Here is a 26,522-nt window from a genome sequence, read left to right on the forward strand (position 1 = left end):
TAGAGCTGTTGCATCAACATTCTTAATGAGACAGATTGCAGTTTTCCTTTCTTGTGTTGTCCTTTTCTCTTTTTGGTATCATACTTAGTAGACATGTAAAACGAATTTAGCACATTCCTGAACACTCTATTCTCAGAAGCAGTTTGTACAAAACTGGGATTATGTGTTCCTTGAATGTTTGGTAGAACTTGTCCATCAAACCATCTGGGCAGTAGTCTATATACTTCATTATATCAAGCTTTAAGTTATGTAGTTTAAGTTTCTGTATCCTTTGGCAGGCTTTTTTTTTTTCACATTTGAATGATCAGTTATGATATAGGTGAACTTATCAGCTTTGTTAAAATCTCCCTCCATGATTATGGATTTGCCCATTTCTCCTTATAATTCTGTCAACCTTTGGTTTATATTTTTTGAAACTATATTACTAGATAATTCAGAGATATCTTCCTGTTAAAGTATTTCTTTGTATCATAATTTAACTATCCTCTTTTGCCTAAGTCTATTTTTTACTGATATTACTACTGCTATGCTAGCTTTTTTGAATAATACTTGCTTGGTGTGTTCTCTTCCTCCCCTCCAATTTAAAGTTTTTAACTTTTAACATTTCTACTTTATGTTTTATGCGTAGCTTTTGTAAGTGATGTATAGCTGGATTTTTAAAATATTTCTTCTCTCTCTCTCTCTCCTTTTCTTTTTTTCAGGGTCTCATTCTGTCGCCCAGGCTGGAATGCAGTGGTGTGATCACAGCTCACTGCAGCCTCCACTTCCCAGGCTCAAGTGATCCTCCTGCCTCAGCCTCCTGAGTAGCTGAGACTACAGATGCACATCACCACACCAGGCTAATTTTTAAATTTTTTGTGCAGACGAGGGTCTTGCTATGTTGATCAGGCTGGTCTCAAACTCCTGGCTTCAAGTGATCCTCCTACTTTGGCCTCCCAAAGTACTGGGATTCTGAACGTGAGCCCAGACTAAAATATTTCTATATGACAAATAGAAATATTTGTCTCTTAACTGGAAAATGTGTTTCATTAATATTTATGGTAATTATTGGTATATTTTGATTTAATTTTAGCAAATAATATTGTACTTTTAACTTATCCTTCTCTGTGCTTTTCTTTCCTCCTTCATTGATTTTTTTTTCATAGATCAAGTCTTTCTTTAAAAATTCCCCCTGCTCCTTCTATTCGGATGCCTATGTCCGTTTGGTGGTTGTCCTTAAAATTATAACAAATATTTTTGAGCAAAGCAAAATTAATTAATTTCTTTTTCGTCCTCCTGAACAATGAAATGATTTTAGAATCCTATTACTGAACATAAAAGCAGCACATTTTAGATTATTTCCTTATATCTGTCTTCCAGTTCATTAATATTCTTTTCAGCTTTGCCTAATTTGCCACTTAATCCATGCCTTGAGCTTTTAAAATTTTCAATTAACTTTTTTTTTTTTAATTCTAGAAGTTTTATTTGGTTCTTTAAAAAAAATCACCTAGCCTTTTTCTTTTTGACAATGTCTTATTCTTTTCTCATATTTTCAATTCCTTCTTTTAGAGCTTCAATAGTTTTAAACATATTTATTTTCTAGTTTTTGGCTGATATTTCAACTAAATGAAGTTCTTGGGGAGAGGTGTCTAATCCTTTTTGGTTTCTGCTGATTCTCATTTATAGTGGTTTGCTTCCTCATATGTTCAAATATCATTGTGAATTCTTTTTTTTTTCACAGTGGCAGATAGTATATATTTGAATTCTAAACATATCTGAGGGCAGGCCCAATTTCACAAACTCAGAGGGACCTTGTAGAGTTCAAAGAGAGACATGATTGCTTCCTACCTCTTTGTGCTAGGGCAGAGTGGGATTGTACCTACTGAAATACAGTAGGTAACCCTCTGAGGGTCCTGGCTTTCATGAGGATCTCCCTTCTAACTCTCCACCTTTGGCCTAAGCTTTGCTTCCACATGGTCATCAACATTTGGTGGTTATAGAACTAATAACCCCTATCTCACTTCACTCCTATGCCAGAGGGGCCCTAGCATCAGCTCATGGGATTGTTGTTTTTGCTTTCCTCTCTATCTTTGGCTCCTGGATTTTCCCCTTACTTTAATGGGAGCTCATCTGTACCTTTTAAGTTTTTATTAATGTCATGTGAACACAGACCTGTATATATTGTTAGAAGCAGAAATCTCTAAGTTTACTTTTAAAACATGATCCTTGCCTCGAAACCTTGTAGAACAATATAATGTCCATATAATACCAAGTTATGAAAAGAAACATACCTAAATAACTAAATAAGTATATTCCTTTTTTCCCCCAGCTTTTTTTCCCCATTCTAGGTTTACCCAGTTGTACTGTGTTGTTTGTCATAGGCCGGGTGAGGTGGCTCACGCCTGTAATCCTAGCACTTTGGGAGGCGAAGGCGGGTGGATCGCCTGAGGTCAGGGGTTCGAGACCAGCCTGGCTAACATGGTGAAACCCTGTCCCTACTAAAAATACAAAAATTAACTGGGTGTGGTGGCGGGTGCCTGTAATTCCAGCTACTCGGGAAGCTGAGGCAGGAGAATCGCTTGAACCCAGGAGGCGGAGGTTGCAGTGAGCCGAGATCACACCATTGCACTCCAGCCTGGGCAACAAGAGCGAAATTCAGTCTCAAAAAAAAAAAATTATCTATAAAAGTATAGGTGCAACTCCACAAGTATTAAAGACAAGATAGCTCGGATTGGACTTGACTTTCAGAGCCATAACAATTCTTAATATGTTGGTTTATCTTGGAATCAGACCATTTTCAGTTTCAACCTGTAAAACAGTGTACAAAGGAAACAAGGAAAGTTTTCTATATATAAAGGGTTGTGAAATAATAACAGCTCACAGAAAATGCTGAAATGATGATTTGCTTCAGTACCCTCTGAAATTTCTCCCCTACCACCCCTCCTTCATCCCCATTGCTATCAATTCAAATTACAACAGCTAATTCTCAGAAGAACAGTGGAAGCCCAGTTTCTCTCCTCTTTCCCCTCTGACCCTCTTCCAATTAATCTGACTGCAGCGTAAACCTTTGCGGTTTAATATTGTGCAACTTCCACATTTCCCTCGCCCTCCCACTCAGCCCCCTCCCCCACCAAATTCAGGGGAACTCCCGTTACCGCAGTGCCACCAGCATTACTCATTCATCCCCATTCAGGCTTTCCTCAGCATTTATTAAGGACTCTCTGCTCCAGCCTCTCACTCTCACTCTCCTCCGCTCAAACTCAGCTCACTTGAGAGTCTCCTCCCGCCAGCTGTGGAAAGAACTTTGCGTCTCTCCAGCAATGCATCTCCTTGCGATTCTGTTTTGTGCTCTCTGGTCTGCAGTGTTGGCCGAGAACTCGGATGATTATGATCTCATGTATGTGAATTTGGACAACGAAATAGACAATGGACTCCAACCCACTGAGGACCGTAAGTTCACTTTAACTGTTTCTCTGCTAACCCTGACTACATATCCACCTCTTGGTCTAAATAACACACATATACTTTGTGGCCAGTGAGACAAGTTAAAAATTTATAGCTGGTTATGCAAAAGTGAGAAGCACTTGAAGAAAGATGGAGGTTTCAAAGTTATTTCTGTAACGTACATAATGGGTTGAATCATATAAAATCGTCAATATTTGACTGTTTTGAGCTACATAACCTGCGATTTCATAGGGTACAACTTAATCTATACCTGAATGAATTCTGTCGTTTCTGAGACATTTACATGCTGTTTTTCGGAGGTGTCCTTAAAGGGAAGGGGAATGCCAGGAACGGGCTGCAACTTGGCACCACCGAGGGAGGTCAGCTTTTACAAAGCATATCCAAGGCAGGCCTGGGCGGGCTGCTAACGTGTGTGTATCCCGTACTCTAGCCACGCCGTGCGACTGCGGTCAGGAGCACTCGGAATGGGACAAGCTCTTCATCATGCTGGAGAACTCGCAGATGAGAGAGGGCATGCTGCTGCAAGCCACGGAAGACGTCCTGCGGGGCGAGCTGCAGAGGCTGCGGGAGGAGCTGGGCCGGCTCGCGGAAAGCCTGGCGAGGCCCTGCGCGCCGGGGGCTCCCGCAGAGGCCAGGCTGACCAGTGCTCTGGACGAGCTGCTGGAGGCGACCCGCGACGCGGGCCGCAGGCTGGCGCGCCTGGAGGGCGCGGAGGCGCAGCGCCCAGAGGAGGCGGGGCGCGCCCTGGCCGCGGTGCTAGAGGAGCTGCGGCAGACGCGAGCCGACCTGCACGCGGTGCAGGGCTGGGCTGCCCGGAGCTGGCTGCCGGCAGGTAAGGAGGCAAGCGGGGCCGGGACCTCCCACTGCGGCTTTGTTCCGGGAGCGCGCGTAACGGCAAGCCAAGCCAGGCAACCTTCTAGGGGAAGCTTTCATGGGAAGCGCGCGCGCGCGCACACACACACACACATACACATACACACCCCTATTTCTGCATGCACGGTCACAGAGCTCAGGCACACCATACAAGGCGGGAAAATTGGCTTTAAAAAAGTATTCCTCAGTCCTAAGGAGCCCTAAAGAGAGTTGTGGAGGTAACCATCACAGTCTTGAAATAGACGTCTAGGGCCCCTGACACCCGATCCGACTAGGCGCTGCAGGAGTCCACTGGCCCGTTATAACCGTGATCCCTCTTGCCGCCCAGCTTCCCTCCGTTAGGGATTTCCACGTCTTCTAATTTTATCCTGCCTCTGTCTTTAGAGAAGCTCTGGTTTCCCGCACTATTTCAGGGCCCAGGCTAACGTTTAGGGATGTTTTCCAGCCCCTCAGCCGGCCCCTCCTCTCCGCCCACCCATTCTCAGCAAGAAACTTGAGGCTAAAGCTAATCTCCCGAAGGGTCAGCGGAATTCTTCAGGGGTCCCCCAGCCCCCGGGGTTTGTGGAATTAGCGCGACAGGGGAGGTCGGAGGGTGTGCGGTTTGGGATTCAGCGTGGAACAGTCAGGTGTAGGAGCCAATCCGTGTAGGGGATCCCAGCTCCACCCCAGGGATTCAGAGAATTGGGGCCAAGCAGGAGAGAGACTGTTCAAACCACAGGCAACTTCTCAAAGTCCCATGTGACACTCCATGAATCTCCAAACAGACATGGGTTCCCAAAATAATACATTCTAAAGATGGTTAAAAGAAAGAAATAGAAGATTTGGAGCCAATCAATACTCCTTTGTATGCCAAAACTTCTAAGAAATGGTGGTGTGACAATCATTTTGGATTGTATTAGAAAATCAGTGTCCTAGGTAAGAAAATATAACTTGCACTTTTCCTGAGAATCCTTCCCTGTATTTCCAAGAAAACAACTTTTGCTGGATGGGGAGGGGGAAGAAGCATGTTTCATTTAAAGTTACAGAATTTTATGTAATGAGAGCATGTTTCATTTAAAGTTACAGAAACCATACCATATTTCCTAAATATTTGAGGGGTGCTTGTCAGTAAATACTAAATAGGGCTTCAGAGGAGAAAAAGCATAAAATCAAATGTACACTAGATTCTCAATGTGACAGGAGAGAAATTAGAATTCTGCAGCCGTTTTAATGGATGAAATGTCTTGTGTTTCGCAAACCACGTAAAGTCATTGTACATATAATGCACCTGAAAAACCGAAGAATTACTCTATTTTTTATCTTCATCTTTGCATATTAGTTAGAGCAGAAGAGGGATGCATTTCTGAATTCTAAGATGTTAATCCTTATTACATCCAATAATACTTTTACCCATATGCTTTGATTTATCTTCTCTTGGTCTCCAGCCAGCTTGGCTCCTAACCATTCTGCTGTTAGCCTCCTAAGAACCTGGTTTTAATTTTGTTTGGTCTTTGATAATCAGAAAAACCTATTAGTTAAAAGCCATTTCATAAGAGAGTTTCTGACATTTTAAAGAGGTATTAAGAGCCTCGTTTTTGGGTATCCCTGGTCCCCAAAAGAGGATCACCAAAAATAGCCAACATGCGGTTCCAGTCCATGAACTTATATAGCCAGTGTAGCCTAGAGGGAAGCTGAGTCTCTGAGATGCAATCCAGGAGTGCTTTGGAATGCAATCCTGACTGCCTGGGCTTATTTAAAGAGGAAATCACTTAATTCGATTGCAGTAGGCACCCTCTTGAACAGTACTTTTTTGTTTTTTTCTTTGAGACGGAATCTCGCTCTGTCGCCCAGGCTGGAGTGCAGTGGCGCGATCTCGGCTCACTGCAAGCTCCGCCTCCCGGGTTCACGCCATTCTCCTGCCTCAGCCTCCTGAGTAGCTGGGACTACAGGTGCTCGCCACCTCACCCGGCTAATTTTTTGTATTTTTAGTAGAGACGGGGTTTCACCGTGTTAGCCAGGATGGTCTCGATCTCCTGACCACGTGATCCACCCGCCACGGCCTCCCAAAGTGCTGGGATTACAGGTGTGATTGAACACTACTTTACTGAAACTTTATAGAGTCTATATCAAATGCCCATGGATATGGTGATTTTTTTCAATGATTTTTATTTGATTTTAATTAACACAGCTGGAAAAAAAGATGTACCTAGCAATTTCATTTGAAAATAGAATCACTGCCTCATTAAAAATTAATTTTAAAAAATCTTCAAAAGTTCAAATTATTTAGTGAAAAAGTATCAAAGCATGACAGAGCCAGTTTTGTGTTTTAGTATTGTAGTTACTTTTATATGATTATCTGAATGCCAATATTTTATTTGACTATCCCTAATACTAAAGGATAAGGTTCATATTTGTTTAATGTTTTCAGGATAGAGCCTACCCCTGAGCCACTTGTAGGAATCTGACATAGTTTACCACACTTTTACATGGATGTTTGGTTTCTGCAAGTTCTTTCTCTTTACCAGTTATTCTGGAACCATTCTGGGAGTTTGCTTTTCAAAGCTGTCTTATGGCATATCTTCTTTAGGTTGTTATACCTGCCCTAATTTAGGTGTTTTTAAAAAAATGCCTACATACACATACACACATATATATACACACACATTTATATACATATATGTATGTATACATACATACATATACACACACATTTATATACATATATGTATGTATACATACATACATATACATATGTATATATGTGTGTATATATACGTATACATACATATATATATATATGTATATAGATGCAGAGCTCACCTGTTCTTTCCCAGGGACATGTAAAAGGTTTTCGTTTCAGCATCTCCAGCTTCCCAAATGGCTAAGTCGCCTTGAGATGGACAATGGTGGAAACTTACTGAGCTTTCCACCTCAAATTTGAAAGTCCCCCTCCCAAGTGCTCTTTAGCAGAAACATGTTCTCCAACCAGGCTCCTTGAAAGAATGTACTTCTCTTAAAGATTTTCAATTACTGCTTAAATAGTAATTATAAGCATGTGGACAAGGTAGAATTTTTAAACACATTTTTGGTCTATTCAGCTCTTAAGTGCTACATACTTGCTGCTTACAGACTTGCAGAATATTAGGAGCAGAATGGAAGGGCCTTTTTTAGATAACGCTAAAGCCTAGAGGAAATTATGGTGCTCATCCAAAGTTGCATGGCTCATTAGTAGTAACACCATCTGGATTCTAGCCCCCCTAGAGAAATCTAGGGGTTCTATTAATACGAGGCACTGTAGTGTGCTGATTAAGGGCGTGGCCTCTGTGACCAGACTGCAAAAATTCAAACTCTAGTTTTACTGCTTATCAGCTATGTAAACATAGATAAGTTACTTTTACCTAAGTTTTCTCATCTGTAAAATAGGAATGTAAAAGACTATCTCTTATGGTTGGCATGAGGATTAAAATGACAAACAAAGTGATTAGAAAAGTATCTGATACATAGTGAATGCCCAATAAGCTTAGTCATCATTATTATACATTGTTGCCTTTCAAAGGTAGTTTTCTAAAAACTCTAAAAAGTTTACAAATATCTGAGAACATTTGGTGTATTAAAATGTATTCTGCAGGCCAGGTGTGGTGGCTCATGCCTGTAATCCCAGCATTTTGGGAGGCTGAGGCAGGCGGATCTTGAGGTCAGGAGTTCGAGAACAACCTGGCCAACATGGTGAAACCCCGTGTCTAAAAAAAAAAATACAATAATTAGCTGGGCGCAGTGGTGTGCACCTGTAGTCCCAGCTACTCTGGAAGCTGAGGCAGGAGAATCGCTTGAACCTGGGAAGCGAAGGTTGCAGTGAGTCGAGATCGCACTACTGCAATCCAGCCTGGGTGACAGAGTGAGACTCTGTCTCAAAAAAAAAAAAAAAAAATGTATTCTGCAATAACATCACTATCCTAGAATTTTGCTGAAAAATGCATGTTGGTAAAGGCTAAATGGAGCGAACTAGGTCTACTGAATTTCACAGGTTTATTATTTTAGGAACTTGGTGGTGGCAAAAAGAGAGAACCAGGTTGGGTTCTGAATTCTTGGAAATTATAGAATTATTGTCTGAAGTTAACTGATAGTGATTCAACTTTTTTTAAAAAAAGCAGTAACAAAGAAAATATGCAAATTGGAAGGGGAGGTAGTTATGGCTTTTATTATTTTGTGGGTTTGGACTAGTTGGCTCTTCTATTTGCATGCTTTCTCTTCATTTAGATGCTTCATTGGATAAGACAATTGGCTTTCCTTTTTCTCATTTTCTTTGCTCTGCAGAGATTACAGTGGAAGCTTCTTAAGTCGTAATGTAGGGTTTCACATAGCTTTCAATTGTAATCATTAAAATTCTTATGTTAAAATAACTAATGCCAGAATAATTCTGAATTAATTTATATTTTCTTTAATATTCTTCTTATTTTCTTGCTACTCTAGGTTGTGAAACAGCTATTTTATTCCCAATGCGTTCCAAGAAGATTTTTGGAAGCGTGCATCCAGTGAGACCAATGAGGCTTGAGTCTTTTAGTGCCTGCATTTGGGTCAAAGCCACAGATGTATTAAACAAAACCATCCTGTTTTCCTATGGCACAAAGAGGAATCCATATGAAATCCAGTTGTATCTCAGCTACCAATCCATAGTGTTTGTGGTGGGTGGAGAGGAGAACAAACTGGTTGCTGAAGCCATGGTTTCCCTGGGAAGGTGGACCCACCTGTGCGGCACCTGGAATTCAGAGGAAGGGCTCACATCCTTGTGGGTAAATGGTGAACTGGCGGCTACCACTGTTGAGATGGCCACAGGTCACATTGTTCCTGAGGGAGGAATCCTGCAGATTGGCCAAGAAAAGAATGGCTGCTGTGTGGGTGGTGGCTTTGATGAAACATTAGCCTTCTCTGGGAGACTCACAGGCTTCAATATCTGGGATAGTGTTCTTAGCAATGAAGAGATAAGAGAGACCAGAGGAGCAGAGTCTTGTCACATCCGGGGGAATATTGTTGGGTGGGGAGTCACAGAGATCCAGCCACATGGAGGAGCTCAGTATGTTTCATAAATGTTGTGAAACTCCACTTGAAGCCAAAGAAAGAAACTCACACTTAAAACACATGCCAGTTGGGAAGGTCTGAAAACTCAATGCATAATAGGAACACTTGAGACTAATGAAAGAGAGAGTTGAGACCAATCTTTATTTGTACTGGCCAAATACTGAATAAACAGTTGAAGGAAAGACATTGGAAAAAGCTTTTGAGGATAATGTTACTAGACTTTATGCCATGGTGCTTTCAGTTTAATGCTGTGTCTCTGTCAGATAAACTCTCAAATAATTAAAAAGGACTGTATTGTTGAACAGAGGGACAATTGTTTTACTTTTCTTTGGTTAATTTTGTTTTGGCCAGAGATGAATTTTACATTGGAAGAATAACAAAATAAGATTTGTTGTCCATTGTTCATTGTTATTGGTATGTACCTTATTACAAAAAAAATGATGAAAACATATTTATACTACAAGGTGACTTAACAACTATAAATGTAGTTTATGTGTTATAATCGAATGTCACATTTTTGAGAAGATAGTCGTATAAGTTATATTGCAAAAGGGATTTATATTAATTTAAGACTATTTTTGTAAAGCTCTACTGTAAATAAAATATTTTATAAAACTAGCTCACGTCATTTAATTATAAATTTAAGAGATGTTTTGGAGCAAACTCGTACTTTTCTCTTTTCATTTAAAGTAGGCAATTAGTTTTCAGATACTATTATGTAAACAGCATGGTTAATATTGTTAGGAATGAGCAACTATAGACTTGTTTTAAGTTTGGCTTCCTATAAATCATAAGCAAGAAATATTATCTCTGCCAAGTCAATTCATCTCTGTGGGTTTTAGTTTTCTCAGCTGAGAAATCAAGGAATTGATGAAATAAGAATCTCTAGGACTCTTCCCATTTGACAATTCTAGGAGCTTATACAACTTTCTGTACTGTGTAACATAAAAACAAACACCAAACATGAATCATCACAGTTCCTCAGATACACATGATGCTGCAAGACATGGCTTAGGAATGTTATTTGGGAGACCTAAGAATCTGGAAAAGAACTCCTGCCCTGAAAGCACACCCCATTCTCTTACTTACTCAGAAGGGAGAGGTCAAGCCCCTTCACACTGTGGATGGGGAGGTAACTTTTCCCCACCACACTAGTATTCTCCTGTAGATTCTATGTGAGGGCTGATAGAAGGGCCTCACAAAGCTGATTCTGAAATGTGGTGGACCCACGGTGATGATATGTCCTCTGAAAGATAGGGCATGGACAACCACAGGACATTTCCTCTTCATGAGGTTTGGAGAATAGGACCAGGAGTAATTTTGTAACTAACTAGCTAGGTGTCAGACAAGTTACATAACTCCTCTGCATCTTCTCAGTAAAAGGAGGTGATTGGACTCAGTGCCTTTCAGCAATAAAATTCCATGAATCTAATAATTTTTGAGTATGTTCATCATATAAGTATAGCTTCATTCCACTTGTGAAACCCACAAACAAGGCTAAGCCTCTAAGAAAATCACTTGTAGTTAGGGGCTGATAGGCCAGTCTCAGACTCTTGGAGATCACATAATTCAAGGCTCTAGGCACACTGGGCACATGCAAAGTCCCTGTCTAGCCATTGTCTATATGACTTGAACTCCCAGCTGGAAGAAGGAAAACTAGACCCAAAACTTAAGCAGAAAATTAGGCATGATTTAAATTCCTTTACATGCTGCAACACAAATTATACATGTTTAAGTGATGCCAGATGTTGCAGGCCGAGATAAATGCAAACTCATATGCTGACAGAATTTAATATAAGAAAACTTTTAATTTTTTTAAGTAATTACATGTTTAGGGTGAAGAACAAACAAATAGAAGAAAATAAAATAATACTTGGGTTAAAAAAGTAGAAATTTCATCTGCTAGAGCAGTAAGTCTAGCTAGGAGTTCTAGGGACTTCTAATTGTTCCCAGATATTCATTTTCTCTCTTTCTCTAAATGACAGAATCCTAGCTTTAGTGGAACATGTGACCACTCAGAGTAAATTCTATATTTTTCAACATTACTTGCAGCTTGATGCAGCCATATAACTATGTTCTGACCAACGCTGAAATATTATATGTGATTCTTTTCCTCCTTCTGTCTGATTGGAATATGGTAATGGGCTGGAATTTCAGCAGCCATCTTAGACCAGGAGACTCCATGCAACAGTACAGAAGAAGCATGGGTTCCTGATCATTGTGAAGCCATCTAGCCAGCCCTGAGCTGCCTGCCCACGGACTTCTTTTACGTGAGAGAAAAATATACTTTTGTCGTGTTTAATCTTTTAGTTGGTTGATCACTCAATCTAATTTTGATCCAGTAATTTTTATTTTAATTTAAAAAACTACAGCCAGGCGGGGTGGCTCAAGCCTGTAATCCCAGCACTTTGGGAGTCTGAGCCAGGCAGATCACAAGCTCAGAAGATCGAGACCATCCTGGCCAACATGGTGAAACCCGTTTCTACTAAAAATACAAAAAATGAGCCAGGCATGGTGGTACGCACCTGCAGTCCCAGCTACTCGGGAGGCTGAGGCAGGAGAATCACTTGAACCTGGGAGATGGAGGTTGCAGTGAGCCCAGATCACGGCACTGCACTCCAGCCTGGCAACAGAGTGAGACTCTGTCTCAAAATAAATAAATACATAAATTAGCTGGGTGTAGTGGCGTGCGCCTGTAATCCCAGCTACTCAGGAGGGTGAGGCAGGAGAATCTCTTGAACCCGGGAGGCGGAGATTGCAGTGAGCCGAGATCACACCACTGCACTGCAGCCTGGCAACAGAGCGAGACTTCATCTCAAAAAAACAAAACAAAACAACAACAACAACAAAAACAACTACGCACTTTATTCTCTCTAAAACACCCATAACCTAAACTTGGAAAATACATTTTACAAATTCTCAGGAAGTTGGATATCTGACTTAAAAAAACAACAACAACTAAGCAATAACATTTAATGAGTTTGAGAATATATAGGTGTTAGCAAAAGGAGGAAATAAGAAACGTGCAAAACTGAGATAAAATATCTAAAGAGAAGTATCAGCATGCGGGCTTATGTTAGCACATTGTCACACATTTTCATTTACCAAATACTTATTGCAACATCACCATATTACAGCATAGTAAAATAATTGTGCAAGATGACTCAAGCTATTAGGAGGAAAGATGTATGTGTAATAAATATGTAATATATATATACATATAAATAATATCATTTGTGTGTGTAGAGTGAACAACTGTCCTGGTTTGCCTAAGACTGTCCCACCTTTAGCACTGAAAGTTCCATGTCCTGGGAAGCCCTCAGTCCCAGGCAAACTGGAACAGTTTTTCACTCTAGTATGTATGTATATATCTCCAGCAGAGCTAATTTTTTGGCAGAGATAATATATGAACTAAACACAGATGATATTATTTTCCTTGTCTATTACAATATAAATTGGCTTATAAGTATTAACACCTTTAAAATATATTCAGAACATTTTACTACCAAGCATATAGTGTAGAATTGTAGAGCTTTCTATTTACAATTACTTGATTGACTTCACTTTAACAAAGAATTAGATTTGCAAACAAACAAGAAATTATAATTGATTTTTATTTCATTTCCTGTCAAATCTTAGATTAGAAATCTCTTCCCTGAGTTTTACTAAGGCCAAATGTTTCCAGCATTGTCTTTCAGCCACTTAAGAAATGCACTCCTAAGGTTAAAGTCTTGGTTAAAGTAATTGTATATGTTCATTGATGTATTCTTGGATTCAGTGAACATGAACACTCCTATCGTTGATCCTTGCATCAAGTTTTATAAATCTGGAGTGTAGCAGAAAAGTTTGCTGGGTTTGGGGTCAGAAATCCAGTATTCAAATCCTGGCACCATCACCTACTAACTTAATAACTATAAGAAATCAGGCCTGTCAAGTAATCTCTCTGAGTCTCAAATTAGTCAGGAACTTAGGGATAATAAGACTTGCCTACCTTGTTGAAAGATTAGTAAGCAGATAATTTTCAAAAAAGTGTTTTATAAACCAGGAAGTTATATTGAAAATAAGATAGTTATCTTAAAAAATGTTTTTCCAAGTTGTTTTCAGTGGATTGAAACTAAATAAGCAAGCAAAGAAAAATATGAACAAATAAATGAATGTAAGGATTCTTTTCCATTGTGGGTAAGTCATTTTCAGAGTTCAGCACACAAATGTCCAAATCTATGCAGGCCTTGTTCTACTTCACAGCAGCATCTACTGGTGAAGTCAAGAAGGTGCAAACTCTGAGTTAGATCAGATACAAGATTTGGTTAACAATTTAGAAGTCTTTTCCTGTTTTAAGACGTCTCTATTCCTTGATCCATATGTGCATTGTCTTTTTATAACTTTACATTTAATAGTTTTCTATGGGTATAAATATTCAGGTTGAATATTCTTAATAAGATTGCTTAGTAGCTTGTTTCCTAGAATATTTGATTAATAAATTCTTTCCCAACAACTTGTTTTATGGTGAACTTAAAAACCACTTCCTTTAAGAATAATTGTATCATGAATTTTTAATGGTTAAGCATTTCCCTAGAGATTATGAAACTCCATGAGTGGATATGGTTCTGCTTCCAATCTTTTTTTTTTTTTTTTTTGAAATGGAGTCTCACTCTGTCTCCCAGGCTGGAGTGGAGTGGCATGATCTCGGCTCACTGCAACCTCTGCCTCCCAGGTTCAAGTGATTTTTCTGCCTCAGCCTCCTGAGTAGCTGGGACTACAGGTGTGTGCCACCACGCCTGGCTAATTTTTGTATTTTTAGTAGAGATGGGGTTTTACCATGTTGGCCAGGCTGGTCTTGAACTCCTGACAACAAGTGATCTGCCCATCTCAGCCTCCCAAAGTGCTGGAATTACAGGCGTGAGCCACAGCGCCCAGCCTGCCTCCAGTCTTTTAATATGGACCTGGTACACAGCAGATACTCAATTGGTGATGACAAAAACAACCAGAACGATGATGATGATGATGATGATGATGATGATAGAAATCATGGTAACCATTGATGAACTATGGGCCCAGAATTGTACAAAACATAGATATTTTATCTATTTAAGTCTCATACATCCTACATCACATATATTATAACTGTCATATTAAATGGGGGGGGACAATTTTCTATCTCCATTTTTCTGAGACTGCTCACCAAGCAATGGTTTGAAATTTGTCTCACACAGAGAAAAAATGAGCTGAATTTATCATAATTAACTAGACAGTATTTTCCAGGTCATTTCCAGCAAGTATAAAAGGAATTTGGACTCTTGATGAGATGTTACATTTTCTTCCCAAAGACTTTCTACTTAAGTTTCCAATCATTTGAAGTCATTTTGTGACTTGTGCCAGAGGAGCATGTAAAAGGCATATTGATGGTGAGGCATATTTCTTTATTATGATCACTGATTCAGAAATGCAGAAAAAGGGACATTACTACTTTTAGATTAAATAGCAACGGTGTTCATTGCACTATGGAGTTTCACATCAAAATTTTAAAAGGGCTTCCCTATAAACCCTCAGATAATCCATTGCAGTTGTAGGGTCTTCAATAATATTTTCAGCTTCTTGAGTGAAAGATATGCTAACTTGTGCTGCACTAAGCATTGGTTGTGCTTTTATTTATCAGTACTGAAAAGGCATTACAGACCGTTTTCATATGGCAAAGAACAAGTTTGGAGACTTATTCGGGAGCACTGGAAAACTACTTTCTTTTCTAAAAAGGTTCTGATGTTACAAAACATCACATTTTACCCCTGATATAATTTAAGCAGAAAACAAATTCATTGCCCAAGTGATATGGTTTGGCTCTGTGTCCCCACCCAAATCTCATCTTGAATTGTACTCCCATAATTCCCACATGTTGTGGGAGGGACCCAGTGGGAGATACTTGAATCATGAGGGTGGTTTCCCCCATACTATTCTCATGGTAGTAAATAAGTCTCATGAGATTTGATGGTTTTATAAGGGGTTTCAGCTTTCACTACCTCCTCATACTCTCTTGCCACCACCATGTAAGAAGTGCCTTTCACCTTCCACCATGACTGTGAGGCCTCCCTAGCCACGTGGAACTGTGAGTCCAATAAACGTCTTTCTTTTGGAAATTGCCCAGTCTCAGGTACATCTTTATCAGCAGCATGAAAATGGACTAATACACCAAGTGACATCCTTATCTTATTTTTTAATTCAAGGGGAAACATTAATATTTCCCTAATAAGTGTAATTTTAGTTTAGTTGTTTAGTATTAATAGATACCTTTTATCAGAATAAGGATGTTCCCTTTTATTGCTTGTTTGCTGAGAGATTTTTAAAATTTTACTAAAGAAGAGACTTAGATTTGTTTTATGTATTTAGGTCTTATTCCATCTGCTATTAATTTATGCATGCTGTGATGTGGACAATTGTCTCAAAACCATTTATTGAATAGTCTGTCCTTCTCTATTGTCAATATTCCCCTAGCATATATACAGTTTCCATATATGTACGGATTTGTTTCTTGCTTCTCTGTTCTATTCATGGGTTATTTACCTATCTTACACTAGTGCTACACTGTCTTGATTATTATGATTTGATAATATATTGATATCTGGTACGGAAATTACTGCCTCTTCCTCTCCCCCAACAACTCCCATTTTCTTCTCCTTCTGTGAAACTGTCTTGGCTATCTGTTTCACTTTATCTTGTAAATTTAAAAATCAGCTTGTCATCTTTCATGGAAACCTCTGTTGCTATTTTATCAAAATTTCACTAAATTTATTGAAAATTTACATCTTTGCCACATCAAACTCTCCCATCAGTGAACACGGTGTATTTCTCCATTTTCTTATTTAATTGCTTTCAATACACTTTTATAACTTTATTCTCAAAAGCTACATTTTCCTGTGGGTATTGTATATTTTTCTACTTTAAATAATATTTTTAATATTATATTTTCAATTTATTATGACTAGTATGTAAGAAAAAAACTAGTTTCTCTAAATTGATCTCACTTCCAGCACTTTACTGAAATTTGTCTTATTTTGTCTTAAAATTGACTGGAGAATATTTACTTTTTTTTTTTTTTTTTTTGAGACGGGCTTGTTCTGTCACCCACGCTGGAGTGCAGTGGCACAATTACAGCTTGCTGCAGCCTCAACCTCCTGGGCTCAAGCTATTTTCCCACTTCAGCCTCCAGAGTAGCTGAGACTACAGGTGCACACCACCAAGCCCAGATAAATTCTTTGATTTTTAGTAGGGACGAGGTCTTGCTATGTTCCCGAGGCTGGTCTTGAACTCCTGAGCTCAAGTGATCCTCTCACCTTGGCCTCCCAAAGTTCTGGGATTGCAGGTGCAAGCCACCACACCCAGCCAGAATATTTAAATGTTCTATTGTAGACAATTATCACATTTTTCTAGAGATAATGATTGTTTTGACCCTTCCTTTCTGATTGTTATAACTTTCATTTATTTTTCTTGTCTAGGCTAGGGCTTCTAGTGCCACAGTAAATAGAAGTAGATATATTGGTATCCTCATCTCATTCCTGACTTTAAATGAATGCTTCTACTGTTCCACTATATGTATATAGTGAAATATATATATATTTATATATATAGTGCTCTATCATTATCTATCTATATATCTCCTCTAATCATGTTAAGAAATTTGTCCAAAATTACTAGTTTGAATTTTGTTTTCATGAGCAAAGAGGTACTGAATTTTATGAGATACTTTTTACTAATCACATGATGTTTTTCCTCTTTAGTCTTTTGCAGTGTGGAATTATATCGAATATTAAGCCATCCTGCATTTGTGGGAGAAACTCAACTAGGTCATTACGCATTTATAAAGTGGGCTTAACATTAGTTTTTCCCTCATAAGATATTGGGAGAGAATTACATAGGTTAAAAGGCCAGTACCTGGTATATAGTAAGCACTCAGCAAATGTTAACTATTATTTACTTTAAGCACTGCTAGAGTCATTTTGCTAAAACTTTTATTTATGATTTATGCATCTATGTTCATAATTAAGATGGACCTGTATTTTTATTTCTCATACTGTCCTTGTCCGGTATTGATATCATGGTATTGATATCCTGGCTATACTAGCCCTGTAGAATAAGGTGGAGAATGTTTTTCTGTTTCAGTTATCTGGGAAAGTTTAAAAGAGATTGTAATGATCTGTTCTTTGTATATTTGTTATAATTTTCCTGTAAAACTAAATTGGTATGTTTTTAAATTTTTTTGTGTGTGAGTTGATTTTAAAATACTGACAGAATTGTCTTATTTGGTATAGAGATATTCAAGTTTTCTATCCCCTTAACTTTTAAGTATGAATCAAGATAACATTCCAATTATACCTTTAATCCTTCCTCCAAGAAGTAAGAAGTAAGACCTTTTACAATTACCACTTACTGGGAGAATTCAGAGAATACAAAACAGACAAAATAACTCTAAACAACTTGAATAAAATAAATGTGTACTTAAACTTAATGTAAAACTAAACATTACTTATATATAACCATTAATAATAAGAAGTAGCAAAAATTGGCTTAGAACTATTGAAATATTTGCCTTCAGGGATAAATACATAGCCCTTGGACAAAGTCTCTCATGATTCACTCATAAGCATAAAAGAGCATTTGGTTTGAAATCAGGCACAGGATGCAAATGGATGCATATAATACAATTGTTAAAAATATGATCAAGGAAATAATAGCAAACAAGTCTAAGAGGCAAACACCCCTGCCACAGCACAAGAGTCTCCTGGCCCTATCTCATCAACTTTTTAATCAGTGTTTTAAAATGAAGACCAGAGTGGCTCTGCTCATAAAATTTACGGGTGACAAGAACCTTGGAAGAGCTGCAGATACACTGAGATGAAAAAACATCTAACAAGATCTTTGCATGCCAAAGCAATGGGTGAATCTCATGAAAGAAAAGTGTAAAGAATTAAAAGTAAGTACTTGCATAAGACAAAAAGCCTGCTAAACACAGAGTATGGCAGAAATTGCTGAATATACTAAGACAATTTATATTTAAAAATTTGGAGATTTCAAATATAAGTCAAGAGAAATCAAAGATGTGATTGTGTGATTGACAAAAAACTGAATTTGATTTTAGGTTACATTAAGGAAAATACAGTATTAATAGGGAGGATAAATCCATTTTAGTCCTCATAAGCAAGCAAATCAGAGCACATGCAGGGGAGGGCAGCCAAGCAGAGCGGGGGTCTGGGTACATCTTGCAAATGGATGCAGAAACAAGTCATCATCTGCTGAGTGAGCAAGCTGAGAGGGAAACTATGAATGTTATGCCTGAGGAGGAAAAGAGGGAAGTGCAAAGGGAATGAGTGGTGAGATATGAAAGTCGGAGCTAGTTTTTGAAAGTTTGTCATGTGAAAGAGGAACGAGGGTTTATTAGGCCCAAGAAAAGGGCCTTAGTCAAAAGTGGGAGGCCACAAGGGGAGAACTTCTAATTCAACAAAAGGAAGAAATGTCTAGTACTCAATTTTGTCCAGAGATAAAGTGGGTTGTCACAGGAAACAGTGAGTGAGTTCCCTGGCAATAAAGGGATTCAAATATAGGAAGGCAAGTATGATTATCCTCATCATCACCTTAGCTGATATTTATTGAAAGCTGACTATGTTTTGGCATTATCTCATGTCATTGTCTAAACATCTATATGTACATATGAGGAAACAGAGGCTGGGAAAATAAAAATACAACTAGTGTATTTGGTGGTGCTAAGATTACATTGTGAAAGTAGACTTTACAGTGAAATGGTCAGGGTTTGAATCTTGCTTTTAACTTCTCTAAGCTTCAGCTTGCTCACTTACAAAATGATATAGTGGACATTTGTGTTCTTTCATTTCCCACTATTCATTCACCTATTGTTGGCAACAGTCCTGGATTTCTTTTGGGGATCTACTCCTCCTCTACTCCCAATCTATGTGGCTTTGCTGCAGCCGACTCCCATTCCCTGCTTTGAGGGTGGCTCATGACCTAAGCCTGACCAACTGCAGTACAGTATCCCCTGGAAATAATGATGGATTGGTTCAGAAATGTTCATGTGGCCTGTGTCAGATCAAAGAGAAAAAAAGAGGCTGGATGTGAACTTTCTTTTTCTTAATTGGTATTCATGATGATGTGAGCTGGAAGCTGTAGAGGCCTACACCAATCGCAAAAGTAAAACCCATCCTGAGGAAGCAGAGCTGAGAATTGACTTTTGGGACACCATTGAGCCCTGAATCAACCATCTGGGAAGTCTGGTATGCTCATGGACTTTGCAGGCATGTGTGCCAAGGAGGAGTTGTTGTTGCTCCTCTTTCTCTTTCTCTTCTTCCTCATCATCAAGTCGTTTACATCTGTAGGTTTCTGTTACCTAAAATACTACTAACTGGTAAAATGGGATAATAATAGGACTTCTTTTATGAGGTTCTTGTGGGCATTGAATGATATAATCGGTATAAATGGCTTAATACAGTATCTGGCATCAGAAATGCATGCAGTAAATTTTAGCCATTGTAGCTATTATTAATGTTATTGTAATTATCATCATCATCATTGAATGGATGACCATTCAATGTATTTTATAGAAGTAGAAACATGGGAAAATAAGGATTAGTGTACTGCAAGGCAATGAAGATCTAAAGAGGAGAAAAACTATAAGTAATGAAAAAAGAAACCCCATGATGACTCCTCAGGCTGTCTGGTAGGGGATGTAAGACAAAGAATTGCAGAGCAGAAAACTTACTAATCAGAGAGAGCAAGATCCCTTCTGCTTTGCAACTTAAAGTTTGATGGGCTCCTGTGAGTGATAATGGAGTTTTACAGTCACATCAGTCTTAAAACTCCAAACCCTGAGATATGTAGCCCCAACCTTTTACAGGTCAAATTACCATTCATTTTATGATAATTTTCATAGTGCCAGATCAAATAAACCAAATTATTTGTTTATTTCAAATGCTTGCAGTGAATTTAGAAAGTGTACTTTGTGTTTCAAAGATTTCATTGTCATCGAAAAAGCATTTTTTAAAAACCCAAAGAGATGAGCTAAGTTCTTGGCAGCAATAAAGGGGTAATTCATTTTTTTTTCATAAATCTGTTATTTGCAAGTCTGACTATCATGGTTTTAAAATGTGTGGTGTGTATAAGTGTTTTAAATTCCTATAAAATTTGTTTCAAAAATGTAGCCAAGGTGTTGAAAAAAACATAATTGCTTTTATGGGCTTTAAGCAAATTTAATATTACATATAAAGTGAAATTGGTGATTTAATCCCGTGGCCAAAGGAAATTGGAAATGAAAATACTGACTAGTATTATTAATGACAAATCTTTAGAGGGAAGCACAGGTTGAGTGATAAATTTCCACTCTCAGCTGGAGTTCAGACATACCTGGCAGACCACTGGGGTGGCTGGTCAGCAGTCTTGCAATGGTACTAAGAACCCACCTTAGGAATGTCTGGTACAATGAGCTTAAGTTAGGAACAAAACTTTAGTTCTTGGAAGGCAATAGGCATTTTGAGAATTAAAGTATTAATTTGTTGGTAACCCCAACTCCTGGGTGAATGGTTGAGCCCAGGGGAAGGAAAGACAGCTTTAGATAAAACAATAATCTATTTTATTTTAGTTTTTCAACTTTCAGAGTCAAGGGTACATGTGCAGGTTTCTTACAAGGCTATATTACATGATGCTGAGGTTTGGGGTACAATTGAACCCATCACAGAGGCAGTGAGCACAGTACCCAATAAGTAGTTTTTCTATCCTTGTCCCTCTCTTCCTACCCCTCTTTCAGTCCCCCAGTGTCTATCATTCCCATCTTTATGTCCACATGTACCCAATGATTAGTTCCCACTTATAAGTGAAAACATGTGGTATCTGCATTAATTCGCTTAGGATAATGGCCTCTAGCTGCATCCACGTTGCTGCAAAGGACATGATTTTGTTCTTATTTATGGTAGCATAGTATTCCTTGGTGTATATGTACCACATTTTCTTCATCCAATCCACTGTTGATGGGCACCTAGGTTAATTCCATGTCTTTGCTATTGTAAATAGTGTTGCAATGAAGATATGAGTACATGTGTCTTTTTGGTAGAAGGATTTATTTTCCTTTGGGTATATATACCCAGTAGTAGAATTGCTGGGTCAAATAATAGTTCTATTTTAACTTCTTTGAGAAATCACCAAACTGCTTTCCACAGTGGCTGAACTGATGGGCATTCCCACAAATAGTGTATAAGCATTCTCTTTTCTCTGCAGCCTTGCCAACATCTATTGTTTTCTGAATTTTTAATAACAGACATTTTGACTGGTATGAGATGGTACCTCATTGTGATTTTGATTTGCATTTCTCTGAGGATTAGTGATGTAGAGCATGTTTTCATATACTTGTTGACTGCTTTTGTGTCTTCTTTTGAGAAGTGTCTGTTCATGTCCTTTGCCGCCTTTTTTTTTTTCTTTAAGTTCAGGGGTACATAGGCAGTTTTTTTATATAGGTAAACTTGTGTCATGGGGGTTTGTTGTACAGATTATTTTATTACCCAGGTATTAAGCCCAGTACCTGTTAGTTATTTTTCTTGATCCTCTCCCTTTTCCCACCCTTCACCCTCCAATAGGCCCCAGTATCTTTTGTTCCTCTCTATGTGTCCAGGTATTGTCATAATTTAGCTCCCACTTATAAGTGACAACATGCGGTATTTGGTTTCCTGTTCCTGTGTTAGCTTGCTAAGGATAATAGCCTCTGGCTCCATCCAAGTTCCTGCAAAGGACATGATCTTGCTCTTTTTTATGGCTGCATAGTTTTCCATGGTGTATAGGTATCACATTTTCTTTAGCCAGTCTATGATTGATGGGCGTTTAGGTTGATTCCAATGTCTTTGCTAACGTGAATAGTGCTGCAATGAACATATGTGTGCATGTGTCTTTATGATGGAACAATTTATATTTCTTTGGGTATATACCCAGTAATGGGATTGCTGCGTTGATTGTAGTTCTGTTTTTAGGTTTTTGAGGACCAATCACCACTAACAGTGTATAAGCATTCCTTTTTCTCCACAACCTTGCCAATAGCTGTTATTTTTTAATAATACACTGGTGTGAGATGGTATCTCATTGTGGTTTTGATTTGCATTTCTCTAATGATCAGTAATGTTGAGTTTTTTTCATGATTGTTGGCTGCATGTATGTCTTCTTTTGAAAAGTGTCTTTTCATGTCCTTTGCCCACTTTGTAATTTTTTTCTTGTAAATTTCTTTAAGTTTCTTATAGATGTTGGATATTAGACCTTTGTCAGATGCATACTTTGCAAATATTTCCTTTCATCCTCTAGATTGTTCACTCTGTTGATAGTTTCTTTTGCTGTGCAGAAGCTCTTTAGTTTAATTAGATCATATTTGTCAATTTTTGCTTTTGTTGCAGTTGCCTTTGTTGCAATTGCTTTTGGTATCTTCATGAAATTTTTGCGCATTCCTATGTCCAGAATGGTGTTGCCTAGGTTGTCTTCCAGCGTTTTTATAGTTTTGGGTTTTACATTTAAGTATTTAATCCATCTTAAGTTAATTTTTGTATGTGGTATAAAGAAAGGGTCCAGTTTTAATCTTCTGCATATGACTAGGCAGTTATTCCAGCACCTTTTATTGAATAGGTAGTCTTTTGCCCATTGCTTGTTTTTGTCAGCTTTTTCAGAGATTAGATAGTTGTAGGTGTGTAGCCTTATTTCTGGTTCTCTATTCTGTTCTATTGGTCTATGCGTGTGTTTTTGTACCCGTACCATGCTGTTTTGCTTACTATATCCCTATTTGAAGTCAGTTTGAAGTAATATAGTGTGATGCCTCCAGGTTTGTTCTTTTTGCTTAGGATTGCCTTGGCTATTCAGGCTCTTTTTTGGTTCCATATGAATTTTAAAATATTTTTTCTAGTTCTGTGATGAATGTCATTAGTAGTTTAATAGGAATAATATTGAATCTATAAATTACTTTGGGCAGCATGGCCATTTTAATGATATTGTTTCTTCCTATCCATGAGTATAGAATATTTTTCCATTTGTTTGTGTCATCTCTGACTTCTTTGAGGAGTGTTTTGTAGTTCTCCTTATAGAGATCTTTCAACACCCTGGTTAGCTGGATTCCTAGGTATTTTATTTGTGTGTGTGTGTGGCACTTGTAAATGGGATTGCATTTCTGATTTGGCTCTCAGCTTGGCTACTGGTGGTGTGTGGGAGTGCTAGTGACTTTTGTACATTGATTTTTGTATCCTGAGACTTTGCTGAAGTTGTTTATCAGCTTAAGGAGCTTTTTGGGTTGAGACTATGGCATTTTCTAGATATAGGATCATGTCATCTACAAATAGGGATAGTTTGACTTCCTCTCTTCCTATTTGGATGTGCTATATTTCTTTCTCTTTCATGATTGCTCTGGCCAGGATTTCCAACACTATGTTGAATAGGAGTGGTGAGAGAGGGCGTCCTTGTCTTGTGCCAGTTTTCAGTGGTAATGTTTCCAGCTTTTGCCCATTCAGTATGATGTTGGCTGTGGGTTTGCCATTGATGGCTCTTACTATTTTGAGGTATCCTTCTTCAATACCTAGATTATTGGGAATTTTTAACATGAAGCGGTGTTGAATTTTATCAAAAGCCTTATCTGCATCTATTGGATTTGTCTTTAGTTGTGTTTATGTGATGAATCACATTTATTGATTTGCATATGTTCAACCAACCTTGCATCCCAGGGATAAAGCCTACTTGATCATGATCGATAAGCTTTTTGATGTGCTGCTGGATTTGTTTTGCCAGTATTTTGTTGAGAGTTTTTGCATCAATGTTCAAGGATATTGCCTTGAAGTTTTCTTTTTATGTTGTGTCTCTGCCAGATTTTGGTATCAGGATGATGGTGGCCTTATAGAATGAGTTAGGGAGGAGTCTCTCCTCCTCAATTTTTTGGAATAGCTTCAGCAGGAATGGTACCAGCTCTTCTTTGTACATCTGGTAGAATTCAGCTGTGAATCTGTCTGGTCCCAAGCTTATTGTGATTGGTAGACTATTTATTACTGATTCAATTTCAGAGCTCATTATTGGTCTGTTCAGGGATTCAATTTCTTACTGGTTAGGTCTTAAGGGTGTATGTGCCCAGGAATTTATTAGTTTCCTCTAGATTTTCTAGTTAATGTGTATAGAGGTGTTCATAATATCTTCTGATGGTTGTTTGTATTTCTGTGGGGTCAATAGTAATATCACCTTGTTGTTTCTGGTTGTGTTTATTTGGAGCTTCTCTATTACCTTCTTTATTAGTCTAGCTAGCTCCTGGATTTGTTGATCTTTTAAATTTATTTGTGTCTTAATCGCCTTCAGCTCAGCTCTGATTTTGGTTATTTCTTGCCTTCTGCTAGCTTTGGACTTGGTTTCCTCTTGGTTCTCTAGTTCTTTTAGTTATGCTGTTAGGTTGTTAAATTGAGGTCTTTCTAACTTTTTGATTTGCACTTTTTAATGGGGCTATTTGTTTCTTGCTTGTTGAATTGCTTAAGTTCCTTATAGATTCTGGATACTAGACCTTTTTCAGATGCATAGTTTGCAAAAATTTTCTCCCATTCTGTAGGTTGTCTGTTGACTCTGTTGATAATTTCTTCTGCTGTCTAGAAGCTCTCTAGTTCAATTAGGTCCCACTTGTCAGTTTTTGTTTTTGTCATAATTGGTTTTAAGGACTTAGCCATAAATTTATTGCCAAGGCTATTGTCAAGAAGGATATTTCCTAGATTTTCCTTGAGGACTTTTATAGTTTGAGGTCTTGCATTTAGGTCTTTAATCCATTTTGAGTTAATTTTTGTATATGGTGATAGTTGTCCAGTTTTATTCCTCTGCATATAGATACCCAGTTATCCTAGCACCATTTGTTGAATAGGGAGTCCTTCCCCTACTGATTATTTTTGTTGAATTTGTCAAAGATCAGATGGTGGCTCTAGGTGTGCAGCTTTATTTCTGGGTTCTCTATTCTGTTCTACTGAAAAACCATCTATGTTACTGCAAACATGGCAACTCAGTTTGGCACTGCTCTGGGGCCTCTCTACCAAGATGTAACACTGAGGAGAAAGGCTAGTGTTCTTTCCCATCCTGCCACAGGCTGCCACACTGAATTACCGGGCTAAGGACTTGGTTGTTCCTAAAGCTTCAAGTGGTTCAGCACAAAGACTGCCGTCACTGGCAGGGCAGCACGGAGTTCCCAGGAGTGGAGTCCATTCCTGGGACCTGCATGGCAGTGGCCTTAGGGTCTGCTGGGCTTGCATGGTGGAAGAGGACAGCACCCCACCATGCTATGCCAGGAAGCATGGACAAAATAGCAGTATGGGCTTGGGGATTGGTCTGGATACCTTGGGAAGACAGCACACATAGGACACCCTTGGGGACCCTAAGAATTAATTGGACTGTGAGCACTTTACAGAGGGTTGACGATCAACCTTATCATGTGGTGGGTTATGGCAGTAAACTGTGGGCTGAGATACTCATGGGCCTCATGCATCTTTATTAATGAGAACTGGGGACATTTGGATGCACATCAATTAATATCATATATTGTTCTCTGACTCCAAGTTCAAAAACATGTTTTTTGATTGATCTGAAACCAAAGAAAATAAAAGAAGACAAAGAGAATATTTTGCATGAACTAATTTGAGCTTCTCATTCATTCAAATGTTGTAACAATTAATAGAGGTGTACTATTTGGCTTTTTATGCTAGTATTTATGCTTGTTATCCAAATCATGTTCACATTTAAGAAGTCATTACACATTTTCTGATGTATTTTATCTAACAAAAGACATTTCTTGCTTTTGGAACCAAATGAAGACAGGTTTTTCATACCCCACTGAGTGACGTGTTCCACTCAGTACACAGAGATAAGATCTCCACAGTTGGTAGTTGAACAGGTGACCAGAAGCACGGAGATGCAGTTCTTCAAACTGAGAAACACAGATTTGGAAGAATGCTTACAATTCTTTTAATGAGTCTAAGTAATTCATCTGCCTTGGGAAGGGACACAGACAGCCAGATTAAGTAACCTTTTGCATGTTCACAGGTCAACTAGCAGCAAAACAGAGAAATTAATTTGCTTCTAATACTCTAGGTCTTGCTTCCCACAAACCATAAATGCTTCATGAA

At 38.5% G+C, this 26,522-nt stretch overlaps 2 protein-coding genes across 8 annotated transcripts in view; one reads left to right on the forward strand and one right to left on the reverse strand.

Moving 5' to 3' along the window:
• Nucleotides 1-26,522, reverse strand: part of VEPH1 (ventricular zone expressed PH domain containing 1) — a 274,555-nt gene that overhangs the window by 173,717 nt on the left and 74,316 nt on the right. For 2 of the 7 annotated variants that reach the window (XM_063603000.1, XM_063603001.1), the window contains one exon: nucleotides 12,008-26,323. The exons of the other annotated variants lie outside the window; for them this stretch is intronic. In XM_063603000.1, the coding sequence (XP_063459070.1) occupies nucleotides 26,319-26,323 (5 nt within the window). In that variant the 3' untranslated portion in view covers nucleotides 12,008-26,318. Of the gene's footprint in view, nucleotides 1-12,007; nucleotides 26,324-26,522 lie in introns of those variants that run through there. 7 annotated transcript variants of the gene reach the window in all.
• On the forward strand, nucleotides 3,114-9,990 carry PTX3 (pentraxin 3). Its single transcript, XM_003830643.6, has 3 exons — nucleotides 3,114-3,429; nucleotides 3,875-4,276; nucleotides 8,767-9,990. Exons 1-3 carry the CDS (start codon nucleotides 3,300-3,302, stop codon nucleotides 9,378-9,380), a joined length of 1,146 nt encoding a protein of 381 aa, XP_003830691.3. The 5' UTR covers nucleotides 3,114-3,299; the 3' UTR covers nucleotides 9,381-9,990.

Source organism: Pan paniscus, chromosome 2 (assembly GCF_029289425.2).
Source record: "Pan paniscus chromosome 2, NHGRI_mPanPan1-v2.0_pri, whole genome shotgun sequence".
Taxonomy (NCBI): domain Eukaryota; kingdom Metazoa; phylum Chordata; class Mammalia; order Primates; family Hominidae; genus Pan; species Pan paniscus.

What these genes read in the sequence shown, in the direction of transcription:
- PTX3 (XM_003830643.6), top strand. Translation starts at nt 3,300, where the DNA reads ATGCATCTCCTTGCGATTCTGTTTTGTGCTCTCTGGTCTGCAGTGTTG. An exon ending in ACTCCAACCCACTGAGGACC is followed by an intron (nt 3,430 to 3,874) that starts GTAAGTTCACTT and finishes CCCGTACTCTAG; the next exon opens with CCACGCCGTGCGACTGCGGT. An exon ending in CCGGAGCTGGCTGCCGGCAG is followed by an intron (nt 4,277 to 8,766) that starts GTAAGGAGGCAA and finishes TTGCTACTCTAG; the next exon opens with GTTGTGAAACAGCTATTTTA.